This window comes from Chanodichthys erythropterus, chromosome 14, assembly GCF_024489055.1.
Source record: "Chanodichthys erythropterus isolate Z2021 chromosome 14, ASM2448905v1, whole genome shotgun sequence".
Classification (NCBI taxonomy): Eukaryota; Metazoa; Chordata; class Actinopteri; order Cypriniformes; family Xenocyprididae; genus Chanodichthys; species Chanodichthys erythropterus.
The window spans coordinates 44,498,614-44,512,857 of record NC_090234.1 but is presented as its reverse complement, the minus strand read 5'-3'; the positions used below and the strand labels follow the sequence as shown (position 1 = coordinate 44,512,857).

The 14,244-nt window shown below is 37.4% G+C and overlaps 1 protein-coding gene across 19 annotated transcripts in view; it reads right to left on the bottom strand.

The window, feature by feature from the left end:
• Positions 1-14,244, bottom strand: part of mycbp2 (MYC binding protein 2) — a 115,701-nt gene that overhangs the window by 50,197 nt on the left and 51,260 nt on the right. For all 19 annotated transcript variants that reach the window (XM_067408849.1, XM_067408852.1, XM_067408856.1 and 16 more), the window contains 10 exons: positions 12,883-13,075; positions 11,348-11,622; positions 9,159-9,380; positions 8,865-9,056; positions 7,034-7,240; positions 3,914-4,051; positions 3,655-3,833; positions 3,428-3,570; positions 2,386-2,486; positions 2,038-2,256 (listed from right to left, as the gene is read on the bottom strand). In XM_067408849.1, coding sequence (XP_067264950.1) covers positions 2,038-2,256; positions 2,386-2,486; positions 3,428-3,570; positions 3,655-3,833; positions 3,914-4,051; positions 7,034-7,240; positions 8,865-9,056; positions 9,159-9,380; positions 11,348-11,622; positions 12,883-13,075 — 1,869 coding nt within the window. The remainder of the gene's footprint in view (positions 1-2,037; positions 2,257-2,385; positions 2,487-3,427; positions 3,571-3,654; positions 3,834-3,913; positions 4,052-7,033; positions 7,241-8,864; positions 9,057-9,158; positions 9,381-11,347; positions 11,623-12,882; positions 13,076-14,244) is intronic.

The following is a 14,244-nucleotide window of genomic DNA, read 5'->3' as shown; positions in this document are numbered from 1 at the left end:
AAAAAAAAAAAAAAGTTATTTAGACCTTATTTTGTTTGAATACTTGGCCAGTTTGAAAATAAATTTTGAAGTACCTACTGAAAGCTTTGTGGTTGCTAGGGTATTCTGGGAGGTTTTCAGGGTTGTTGCTAGGCAGCTGATAGTGTGTTATAAAATGATGCTAAGGGCTCAACATTACGTTTTTTTAATGTATGTGTCCTTTACAACAGTAAAACTGATGGTTTAGTTTAACAGGGTTTTTTCAGGCGGATATGGTAAAATCCTGATCACGGCAGAAAAAAAAAAATTTTTTACAAGCACATATTTTAGGTATTTTAATATTAAGAGAATAAGATTTGTATTTTGAGAACACTATTATATATACAATGTTTCCCGAAGGATTTTGTGTTTTATGTGGTGGTGGTGGTTGTACCTCTTTCCCTATAGATAAAGATAAATTTAAAGATAAATTCATTAATCTGGTGCACTTTGAGAGTTCAAAATTAAGTGCTCCAAACCATGTTAAGCGTGCAAATTGAACAAAGAAAAAGTCTTGTACTTCAACTTTAAAGGGGACTCTATAGGGCTTGTGTACTAGAGATGTGCAGATCAGCTCTAACATCACCCAAATCCGCTGTTAAAAATAAATCATCCACCCGCCAACTTCCCAAACCTACAATATTCTCTGATTTAGGTATCTGCACCTGATCATCACAAAATAATTATTCAAATTCTCAGTGTTAAGCATGATGATATAATAACATATGACACTTAAAGGGATAGTTCACCCAAAAATGAAAATTTGATGTTTATCTGCTTACCCCCAGCGCAAGACATCACTGCCGCTGTCATAGTGCGTTATTTACTCTTATAGTAGAAGTTCCCATCCACTAGCATTATTTGACTGACAGACGGCAACGGTTGGAGTTAAAAATCATCATTTGTGTTCTACTGAAGAAACAAAGTCACCTACATCTTGGGTGCACTGGGGGTAAGCAGATAAACATCAAATTCTCATTTTTGGGTGAACTATCCCTTTAAGTAAATATTTAAAATAAAAGTTCTTCTTTGGCAAAATTACATTTCCTTAATAGCCTAAACACAGGCTTTACTCCCTTCAAACTAAAATTGTCACTGTTTCATTACATCATTGTTGAAAAAAACACTAATAATTTCTGTTAAGCTTATGTATATTTTTAGGTAAAGCTGTTAAGCAATATCTCATGTGGAGTCCTTTGTGTTTTATATAATGACCACTAGAAGGTGCTCTAGGCATATGCTTTCCTTGATTTGTTTTCCTTGAATAGAAATGCATTGTCGTTGAAAACAAAAGTAAAAGAGTGACGCACAACCCGTGCATTTTACCAAATGAGAGTTCTGTGTCTTTATTAAAATCAACACATAAATGATTTATCTCTCATCCACCCGCAATTACTTGGAATGTTATTTTGTAGTACTTGGCCGGCCCAACCCGGCGGATTATCTGATGCGGATATAACTGCAATCCGCGCATCACTTTCGTGCACTCTCGCAGAATGTCATTGAGAATGCCCTTCGAGGCTAGCAAGTTGTAAGGCCAGAGTGAAAGCGATCTTTTTGGCACGGAACCCCATTTTCTGCAGTGGGGATGGGCGGAACGGTTCGAGAATGGACACAGGCCAGGAAGCCACAACGGAACCGTGGTAAAGGGGTATTTGTGCTTGTGACTGCCTGTCTGAGTTGTCAACCCTCGACAGCCGGAGGCGGCACAAAATTTGACGGAGACAGCCGCCTCGTAATTCTCTATGCAGGAAAAACCCTGGTTTAAGTCACAAATGCAGAAGTCAAAAGTGCAAAAACACACATTAAACTATGAAATTATACAATACAATACAATTTCTACTTGTATTTATATGTTTATTAAGCACTAACAACAGTCCATTGGTTACATTTTTAAAAACCACACACAAGGACAATCATAACCATAAAAAATATTAACAATAAAACCACATATTACAAAATAAACCCCATAGATGGAATATTTTGTTGAATATCAGGAAGTGAACACTAATTTTGTACCTTGTACTGGGTGACACCAGCCTGCTTGTAGGGGTGATCACTCTCTATGACAGCATAATGATTAGAGGTGGTGCAAGCTGATAGGCCCTGCTCTGGCTGGTTCCCAGTGGTGCTGTCTGTGGATTGGTTAGGATTGAAGGCAGGTGGTGCATATTTCTGGTTCAGGGCAGAAACAGCCGGAAGAAGTTCCTGAACCAAACCAAACACCTCCACTGCAGCCTAATAGAAAATGATGAAATTTAAAACAGTTAGGCGAAGGTATCGTGAGAAAACTAAACAGAGGAGGAGATTGATCATTATCACATCAAGACCCAAGGTTGCCAATTGCAGAAAGAAAAACTCCCTTACCTTAGGAACAGATGCAGCCACAGGACCGATGTACGCCAAAATAAGTGGAAGGAGCATCGAAAAGAGACTGGAGGAACTTAGGAGTTCAGGAATGTCTTCGACTGTAGAGACATCAATAATATCAATCAATGTATATCGAACAGACTGATAGCAAATAACTAATGATGCTGATCTAAGGGTAAATCTCACAAAAACAACCCAGGTCATCCAAAAATCAAATGAAAAACTATAAATTGTGTATATATAATGGAATATTATTACAATTTAAAATAACCATTTTCTATTTAAATATATTTTAAAATGTGCAAAGCTGAATTTTCAGCATCATTACTCCAGTCTTCAGTGTCACATGATCCTTCAGAAATCATTCTAATATGCTGATTTCATTTGCTGCTCAAGAAACATTCTTATCATTATCACTGACATTATCAAACAGTTTAATATGCTTAATATTTTTGCGTGATAGTGATTTTTCAGGATTCTTTGATGAACAGAAATTTCAGAAAGAACAGCATTTATTTGAATAAGAAATAATTTTACAAATGTCTTCACTGTCACTTTTGATCTATTTAATGCATCCTTGCTGAATAAAAGTATTGATTTCTTAAAAAAAAAAAAGCAAATAAAAATTGAAATATAAAATGAATATAGATCAATCTAGAATATAGATTTTGTGCTTATGAGGATACACAACAAAACAGAAATTTTTACATAATTTTATGTGTTTTATGTATTTATGACATTTTCCCCCAATTTTCATTCCTGTAATGCAGCTTACTTTAGATTTTTCTTTTAATTCCCATTATCTCAATGATGAATCTAATGAGATAATAATTTTCATTAGGGTAATGTTATGCTTAATTATCATGAAGTTAAAATAATCTTATAATGCAAAATGTTCATGTGTTTTGCAAAATATTATTTCTTATTTCTATCATACCATGAGCTCAACAAATGGCGTGAGGGTGGGCTGGCACTATGTTTCTGTGAAACCTATAGCAAATGGGAAACTATTTGCGAAATCTAAGGAAATGATCCTCACCGTCCACAGCAAAGGCCCTGTGGAGGAGGTCTTTGGCCGCCCGAACCACCACGCTGACTACAGAAAGAGCACGGCTGCAATTCTTATCCTCTTCATTGGCTTTGCTTAACAGCTGTGATTGCAGGTCACCATCATATTCACTCCTGCAACAAACAATAGCAGTTAAGAAGATGTTGCATCCTTTATAAATTCCTTTGTAGGCAGATAAAAGAATATATAGTACGGACCTATAATAGAGAATCTGAGGGATCTGGCCTCTGGTCTGGTTGGTGCCATTGCTGCTCAGGCTGCAGGTGCTGAAGGTGAAGGCAACTCCATCAGAGCATTGTACGGTGGTCATGCCTCCATCCCCATTGGCTGTGCGGCTGCCATAGTTACGCAGACGGACAGCATATTTCACATTCTCCTGCAAGAGCAACAGGGTAAAAGTGAGTTTGTGCCGAAGAGAAGTTTATACTTTGCGCGATTAATGCGTAAAATTCGCACCTTCAGAGGAACAGCTTTGTCCAGACGGATCTCAGCGATGTCACTGGGGGAGTCATCAGTGCTGTAAGTGCCTTTGACCAGTTCTAAAGACGTCCATCTGTGGGAGTGGGCGGAATCTCCAGGGTGCTCCGTCTGAGCCTGATAAAACAGGACAGATGGACAGAACAGGAACACAGAGAAAAACAACAGGGTAAGACATTGGGAGAACTCATTCACATGCTCTAACTTACAAGAATGGTTCACCCAACAAGTTCGACCCAAACCGACCTGGCACCATAAGGATATAAGTCACGTTTTTATAATTTGGGAACGTGCTGAAACTTATATTCCAAAGCGAAGCACACACAAACATGCACATGCACATACCATTTCAGTTCTAGCCTTTCTAACTTTACACTGCAACCTATTCATCATCAAATTAAACACAGTTGACCAAACAAAGTTACACGACTCAATTTAGACTGTCTGTTGTAGAGCAGGGCTGTGCTCTGTACAATTGTGGTGGTACACCAAACACATTACTACTCATGTGAAGGTTGCTGTTTTACATGGATATTAGGACATTAGTAAAGCACGGGGAACCATTTTGATTCATGCCAGAATGTGAGGAATGTGAGCCCATAAATTTGGATTAAGCTATATGTTGGCTTTGTATTCTGTTTTGTGAGCTGCCATGATTTTAACAAGCTATTCCACTGGACTACACATGGAATCTCGTTTCTCTTCTCACATCCTCTGTCTTTTTACATGCAAATTACTGTGAATGTTTATTTTTCCTCCTTTTGTTCAATTTCCTCCCTATATTCGCATTCATTAAAGTCACTCTGAAATCAAAAAGGATAATTCATGTTTTATGGAATATTACAGTAGTTATTATAAATGATTTATCTGTACCACATTGTTATTATTTTTAATTCACATGCCTCCCTCTTGCAGCAACATCTCATCTCTTCTCTACGGTGGTACAGTAGTGCACAACACAATGAAATTAAAAAAGCAAACATAAGTTCACAACACAACAGAATAAAGCCACAACACAACAAAATTGAGCCACAACACAACAGAATCAAGCCACAACACAACGGAAATGCTCCCGACCACTAGGGGGCTCTCAGAGCTCGGTATTGTTAGTATTCCTTGCCAATGTTTTATAGAGTCGGCAGTAATATGATTACCACGATTAGTTTCAACAGTATATAACCACTGTATATCGACATGAAATAATAATTCAAAATCACTTGAGTGCACAATAGCTTCATATTTATACCTGTGAATGATATGACACGCTACCACGGGGAATGATGAAGGGAATGTCTGACAGTTCCACCAAGTGGTTAAAACGTATAATTTGTATTCATTAAAATTACTTTTAACATTTAAAAACAGACGTGTTCAAATTACAAAGCTTGTCAGTCTTACCAACAGGAAGTAACAAACTTTGGAATTTGAACATGTTTTTAAATGTTAAACAAAGTCATTGAAATGAATACAAATTATACGTTTTAACCACTTGGTGGAATTGTCAGACGTTCCCTTCGTCAAATCATTCACAGGTATAAACTAGGGCTGCACGATTAATCGCATGCTATTCTCACGCGCATTTCGTCAGTAAAGCCGGTTCCCTGATTACCGCTAAATCGCCATCACCTGCTTTCAAATGAAGCGGCATTTAATAGACAGAGCCGTAGATCACTGAAAAGCCACGCAATATCGCGTTCATATCGCAGATGAATCGCCTGCGATAATGAACGCGATATTGCGTGGCTTGTCTGTGAACTACGGCTCTGTCTAATAAAAGGCGCTCCGTTTAAAAACAGGTGATGGCGATTTAGCGGTAATCAGGGAACTGGCTTTACTGACGAAATGCGCGTGAGAATAGCATGCGATTAATCGTGCAGCCCTAGTATAAACATGAAGCTATTGTGTATTTAAGTGATTTTGAATTAATATTTAACGTCGATATACAACGTTTACATACTTAAAAGTAATCATGGTATTGATATTTTTGTAAGACTGTTGACGTTAAAGAACATTGGCAAGGAATACTAATATTAACGAGCTCTGAGAGCCCCCTAGTGGTCGGGAGCATTTCCGTTGTGTTGTGGCTTTATTTCGTTGCGTTGTGGCTTTATTCCGTTGTGTTATGGCTTTATTTCGTTGCGTTGTGGCTCGATTTAATTGTGTTGTGGCTTGATTTTGTTGTGTTGTGAACTTATGTTTGCTTTTTTAATTTCGTTGTGTTGTGCACTACTGGGCCACCGTACTTCTCTGATGATGTGTTTACTGGAGCAAGGACGGGATAACCTGTAACTCACATGACATCACAGCAATAGTACACCACAACCATCCAATCAATTCTCGATGCTCAAAATCAAGTCCCACTGTAAATTGTTTTTGTTCAAGAAGACTCCAATGGGTTAATAAATACAGAAAAATATCCATATTTAAAACTTTATAAACTATAATCACTGGCTTTCTGCAACGTTCGTACGCTCGTTCACAGGCCCTCATAGATTATTGTTTATAAGTTTTAAAATATGGATAATTTTCTATATTTATTAACCCACTGGAGTTATATGGATTACTTTTATGATGGATGGATTTGCTTTTTGGAGCTTCAAAACTTGGGAGCTTGGGAAAGCCAGGATATTATTTAAAGCTGCAGTTTGTAACTTTTGTTCAAAATTGACAAAAATTATATAATAAGCGAGTACATCATGAATCCTTTTTCCAAACCATGATTTTGTCTTATCCTGAATCACTACGGTACACCTATAATACGTGTTTATATTCAGACTATTTTAGACCAGTCGGGTTGCCACCTCTGCAGAGTAGCCCAGTACTTGTGTGACTCATCAGACATAAACAGAGATAAGTAGCTCTGGCTACAATGTTCTTCCACAAGTTGCATGCAGTTTTGTTTATTAACCACTAAAGCACCAAAAGTTACAGACTGCAGCTTTAATATAACTCTGATTGTGTTTATCTGAAAGAAGAAAGTCACGTACACCTAGGATGGCATGAGGGCGAGTAAATTATGGGAACATTTTTTTTTAGGTAAACGTTTTGGGTAAACTATCCCCATGAGCCACAAGGTGATGAAAATAGAAAAGAACTTACATCATCAGCGAGCACCTCCAGCTCATACTCATGGATGCCTCCTCCTCCGTACACACAGAAACCCACCAGCACCACCCCTGGCTTGTCCACAGTGAAGCAGATGGCATCAGGAGAGCCGTTCCCTGTGTTCCAGCTACGTCCCTGGCTGGTCTTAGTGAAGCGGTTGGGGGTGGACTTCACTGAGTGCAAAGAGTTCAGCCCATCCACCTGAACAACAACATTCAAGAAATTTAGACAGAAAGTGTAGACCAGAATTTACATTTAATGTAGAGGCATTTTTACATTTTAAATTTGTTTTGGAGTTGCAACACATTAAATGGATAGTTCATTTGAAAATAAAAACTATCCTTTTAAGATGAACTCTCACATGTTCTTCCAGCAGGTGGCAGTAGGAAAAGAATAACAGAGGATGTTTTTTGTTATTGAACAGGAGCCTCCATGGCAACCAACACCTAAAACCCTGCTCTTCCTGTGCTATTACAAACAGCAGAGACTGGATGCCATTTTTGTAACTCTACTAGACCACATACGATTTATATTCCACCTTTGGTAATAAACAGAGTTAAAGAGAAGCAAAGCAGCTGTAACAGTCTCCATAACATACACGAACAGAGCATGACATGCCAGTTACCATGGCAATGAGCCAACGGTCTTTTCCAATGTCGTCAGAAAGAGAGACGGACTGCAGTAGACTTGTTGTGGTCCTGTGGAGGACACACCTGTGCTCATGACTCAGCTTCCTACTAGAACAATCCCGCATGAGCAGGCGAGGTTGAATCTGTGTACTTTCCATTTTTATGCTGATGATGGGAAATAAATCTACAGCAGTGAATGCTTTTAAAAATGGTAAAATGTTTTAAACAGTTGGAGTAGCACACTCTTATTGATTAGATTACAAAATATGTCATTAAAAATATAGGCACTTCAGTACTAAAATTAAATTAAATTGAAAATGATCATACCATTTCTACAACAATGCTAATACCAAATCAAACTTAATTTATAACTGAAAGTAACATGCCATTGTATTATATATATATATATATATATATATATATATATATATATATATATATATATATATATATATATATACACACACATATATACATATACATATATACATACATACATATATACATACATATATACATACATATATATATATATATATACATATATATATATATATATATATATATATATATATATCTTTTTTTTATATATATATTTTATATATAAAATATATACACTTAAATTCAAAAATTTTTTTTACTTTACACTCATAAATAAAACATAAGAATAACAGAAATACAATCTAAAAGAAACATACACAAATCAGAATAAAAATTATGGCCTGGGGGAAACGCTTAAATATATATTAATAAACAAATAAATAAATAATTACGTTAATACGATAATATTTTTTTTTATTTTATATTTTAATTTATATATTTGTTTTTTTATTATTATTATTTCTTATTATGTTTATTTATGTGTGAAGAGTAAAAAAAACATTAATTTTACCTTATAAACTATATATTTATTTATTTTTTTTAAATAAAGGACATAGGACAGGGATCTTTTGAACTTTCAGAATAACAGACGCACAGAGCTGTCTGTGGAGCTCTAGGGATACAAATTCATGAACATCAAGATCTCATGAAACGCAGTGATTTTTTCCTCCAACTAAATGCTTTTTATGGCCAGTTGGTGGCTGTAATGCAATTAGAGCAGCAGGCGAATGCTCTGCGGACAAAGACACTAGGACAAGTGTGTGTATGTGAGGAAGAGAGGAATGAGAGAGAAGTAGGAGATTTGTCCTTCTAACCTCAGAGCCGAGAGCAGAGGCGGTCAGCTCACTGACAATACTGGCCAGCAGGCCACAGGTGTTGGACACCAGATGAGGAGAAAAGAGCTCAACCTCCTTCCTCAGACTCTTCCTCACAGGAAGCACCACAATGACGAGCATCTTCTCCAGAACCTCCCGGAAAGTCGTCATGCCCATGAGATTCTCTTCCGTCTGATCAAAACATGACAAAGAGTATTTTGTAACTGCTGAGGCAGATGAGCATTAATAAAATGCTGTAATTTTAAGAATGTTTGAACAGAAGATGGTACTCACGTGGCTGAGTTTCTCCATGTGTGCCACCAGCAGGGGGAAACGGTGAGCGAGGGCAGAGTCATTCTCCGTGCTGACCTGCTTGACGAGGGAGCGCAGTAACACCTCACCGTCGTACGCGATGGGCAAGATGGAGGTCAGCTTGACTGATGTGTTACACAGTGCTGACATCACCGCAGCCAGCAGACGGCTGCTCGACGTGCGGAAGTTTGCCTCTTGAATGTCCTGGAGGTCAACATGAAGGTCAATGTCATGATTAGCAGAGCCTTGTTGCAATTAACCGGACTATATGTCCAATACCAATAAAGTAACAACTGTACTCCTCAGAAATTCAAAAAAGAAAATATATGGAGGCTGTTTTTTGGAGACAATCTTTCTGATTAAGAGTTTCATTGCTGATATTTTAGAGCTCAAATTTATCAGGCCTAAATCTGTCAAGTGGCTCATTTGCAGAGAGAGCTGGGAACTGAAAGTGGTTCAGCTGAAAAAGCCTCTCAGTTAAAGAGGTAATTCTCACAAAAACATATCTAGGTCACATTTCACCTCCAAATTATATTATGTTATGTTATGTTTATGTTATGTTTATGTTATGTTTATGTTATGTTATGTTATGTTTATGTTATGTTTATGTTATGTTATGTTATGTTATGTTATGTTATGTTATGTTATGTTGTTATGTTATGTTATGTTATGTTATATGTTATGTTATGTTATGTTATATTATATACACACACACATATACATACAATATATAGATACATATATGCTTCTTTTAATTTTGACGTGAAATGTGTTTTTGTCATGTAGACAGACAGACAGACAGACAGACAGACAGACAGACAGACAGACAGACAGACAGACAGACAGACAGACAGACAGACAGACAGACAGACAGACAGACAGACAGACAGACAGACAGACAGACAGACAGACAGACAGACAGACAGACAGATAGATAGATAGATAGATAGATAGATAGATAGATAGATAGATAGATAGATAGATAGATAGATAGATAGATAGATAGATAGATAGATAGATAGATAGATAGATAGATATCAATGCAAAAGAAATAATGGTCCTAAAATAGGGCTCAAATTCAATTCTCCCTTCTCCCTTTTGATGTTGAGTGAAACTATGACCTGGAAATGTTTTTGATGGGTTTAATGATATTCATCCATATATGATTTATAGACTGGCCAAAATGAGACCACATCAGCCGTTTACTAATTTAAAGGGATAGCCCACCTAAAAATGAAAATTCTGAAATCATTTACTCACTTTCTTTCTTCTGCTGAACATAAAAGAAAACATTTTCAAGAATTTTGATGCCCAGACAGTTTGGGGTAACTGACTTCCACTGTATGTTTTACATACAGTGGAAGTCACTGGAACCCGAAACTGTTTAGTTACCAGCATTCTTCAAAATATCTCCTTTTGTGTTCCACAGACGAAAGAATGTCAAACATGTTTGGAACGACATGAGGGTAAGTCTATAACTTTGGGCGGATTATCCCTTAAAGCTCGGGACACACCAAGCCAAAGATCAGCCATCGGGCAGCGTCAGACCGTTTTTAAGCATCGGCCGACTAAGTTTTCCTGGTGTGTTCTGCATCGTTGGCTCTAATCAGATACCGTTGGGTTTTTTTGGGCTGATTCAGCATGTAGAATCGGTGTCGGACCGCCGGACGAGAGAGAACTCTGATTGGCTTTTCTTTAGTTTAGTGAACGAGTCGAAGCGCAAGAATAATAGCAAAACAGTTAGCAAACAACTCAAAGAGGTTCAGACAGAAAGCTGTTCTAATTTTACATCATGTACCTGAGTGTTCCCAGGCAAATATTTAATATTAACGTGAGCCGAGTAGAATATAGAAAGTGATCAGCATTAATGATATTCAAATTCAAAACGCTGCTTTGTTTACGGTTTGTGTATCTGCAGCCTGCAGTCACAGTCTCCCTTTCTGAATTATGAATATAGACGAATATATAAGAAAAAACTCTTTACACGCAGGCGCATAATGTGCGTGCTGACTGACAGTCAGCTGTAGTTCTCTTGCAGTTTTTTTGCCCTGACGCAGGCGACAACACAGTAGGCTTTTATCAGTGCTAGTTCTTTGGCATGGGATTGGTGTGTCCCTACCTTAAAAAGCAACTTCCAACTACAACTCTAGAATCTTTAACAATTTTGATACCTGGTCCAGGCAGTTGAGCAGGTCACAGAGGCAGGCCCACTGCAGGGCTGGGGTGGGGTAGAAGGAGTGAAAGCAGGCAGTGAAGGTGTTGTGGCACTCCTGCAGCACGGCCTCAAGCAGCGTGAGGGGCTGACTCAGGTATCCCTGCGGGTCATTGTCCAGCTTGGTTAGGCAGTTGTCCATCCCCTCTGATAGGATCTTCTTCAGGAGACTACGTGTCTTTCCTACACACTCCGCCAGCTTGCTGGACTCCTCCACAACAGCTTTGGTACTGGCTAGGTAAGAGACAAACAGTCCAAACAGTATGCTGTCAGTTAAAGGTGCTCAAGATTATGCCTTTGGCCTAAAGCAGTTTTCCTCTTCATTATATGTGCTTAAAGGACTAGTGTGACATGAGACCCTGGCAATCAATGTAGATTACATTTGATAACTCAAGGGAATTCCACTTGTGACATCGACTGTACGACTCAGCAAGAAGTGACAGCACAGATTTAGTCTATAACAATAAGACCAGGTGACAAGATCTAGTAGTACAGTGTCAGAGAGCCACAGCAGTGCTCAAAATCAATTTAACAAAGCTTAATACCTACTTTTTTCCCCAAGGAGCAGATGTGCTCTTAAGGAGTACAATACGATACAAGGAGACATTTACAAGCAAAATTAATGAAATTATTAGAATACAAAACGTACACTGGGTTTTTAAATATTTCTATTTCAAACTGTATTAAATAATTAAGTACTTATTTATGGACCTACTTTATAGTGTGTAAACTGTATATAACTGTAAAAAACAGATACTAGTAAAATCTATATATTGAATAGTTTGTGTTATATAATGTTCTTAGTCTTTCCTTCCTGTGACGGGGCAGGCTAGACCGAAGCTACAATAGTTTACTTTGAGTTAAATGTTATTTATACAGTTTGTGTGACCAAGTTACTAATAATAATAAAGGGGAAAAAAATGCTTCAAGCATATTGCCAGACTTTTAATTATAAACAAGCCTGAAATATGCCAGGACTCTTATTTTGAAATGTCTATGCTTTACTATTGCTGGCTGCTCATTCAAAAAGATGAGGGAGCTAAAATATGCACTCTTACAACCATCTACAACATATTAAAATATAAACACCATAAAGTTTAACATTGTCATTGTTAATGATCTACTGTTGCTGAATTATCAAAAGTTGGCATAGATTTGCGGTATTCAAAAACCACACGCCTGTACAATGAGTAACAGCGCACATTTTTACTTTGAAAAGTGCAGCGCTCGTTTTCATTCAATGAAATCGTAGTCTTTTGAAGTTGAAGTCTTTTCACATTAGGCTGTTTCGCGATTCCCGTTTTTCCATCCCCAAATAGAAGACCTCTTAAAATGATAATTAAGATGTTTGTTATATCATCTATTTAAGATCTTTAGGAATTTAGTTCAGCATCCCATTAGATAATTTTTCAGCCAATTTTCAGTTGTTAGCTGGCAAACAGCTAGTGGGACGCCACTTTAACAATCCCTTAAACAACAGAGAAGGAATAATACCAGAAATGGGGAAGATCTCGCAAATGTAGACACGCAACAGTCGCAGGCAGCAGGTGCCCACAAACCGCAGGCGCTCCAAATCCAGAAGGGTGGCTGTGAACTGGAAACCCTTTAGTCCCCTCAGTTCCTCCACTCCCAACACCAGCGTGGTCCAGCTCCAGTGAAGGATACTCAGCAGAGACTCAAAACAGTCCTGAGACAAGAACAAACACACACAACTTGGAAATGAACCAAGGATCTGACCCATTATTAACTTGACTTGTTCGTTTGACTGCACCAAATGGATAGGCCGCCTGGAAAAAAGCGCCAATAGTCAAGAGATTTCCTTAAATACACTGAAGTACAAACCCTTCCGAATTGGCTTCTGTACATCTGTACCTTGCCAATTTCTTTTAAGACAGAAGGATATTATATGAAAATACAAGCTAGTATTGCTTACATCTCCTTTTCAGGAAATTGCAGGTCAAACTATCAGCATGAGCACATTTACGGATCAAAGACAAACAAGGATGCCAGAGATGGTGAAAAAGAAATCTATTTATAATCTAGTGGTAAGTAATAATGTATTTATGACAGCTTATGTTTTTGTGTAAGTGGTGTAACCATCAAGTAAAAAGTAATAAAATATTTTCTGTACACCCTGTATATAGGTGTAAAAATGTTATTATTTTTAATATTTTTCCATTTCACAAATTTTTGCGTTCATTCCATTTGACCTTGCCATGTCGAAAAACTGTCAAACTGCCTTCGTTTGTTTGTTTTTTTACTCTCTGGTCATAGGGCTCTATGAAATTATTTCCAATTTGCCTAAAAAGGGGCTTCAAACATTTATGTTATACCACACCGACATTGATTTGGCAGAATCTTAATTTAATATTTGAATATTTCAAACAAAACTGCTTCACTGCTTTTAAAGAATTTCAGCCTTTAATAAAACTTTTTACAGTCAGTTAAACCACCTAGACATTCATTTTAATTGAGTCACCAGTCATTTTAAATCTGTCAATTTTAAGAAATCTGTCAGTTTGATACATTTTTGAAAAGCGATTTTCAACAAAACTTGGGTTCAGTAACTTGGTGTAACCATCATGTAAAATGTAATCAGGGTTTTTCCTGCATTGAAAATATTTTGGCGGCCACCAAAATGAATCTTTGTCTTGCCAAACATTTATTTGGTCATTTAAAGTGAAGATATCTGCCGTTCTGCCATTCAACATGTGTAGTACTATAACCACTGATAGCTGCGGCTTTAAAACACTTTAAAACACTCCCATGAGTGTTTGTGTTTGCACTCTGTTTAGAGCATCAAAGGTTTCTATTTACAATGTATTGTTGCAGCATTGAGCCTTGTAGCCAATTACA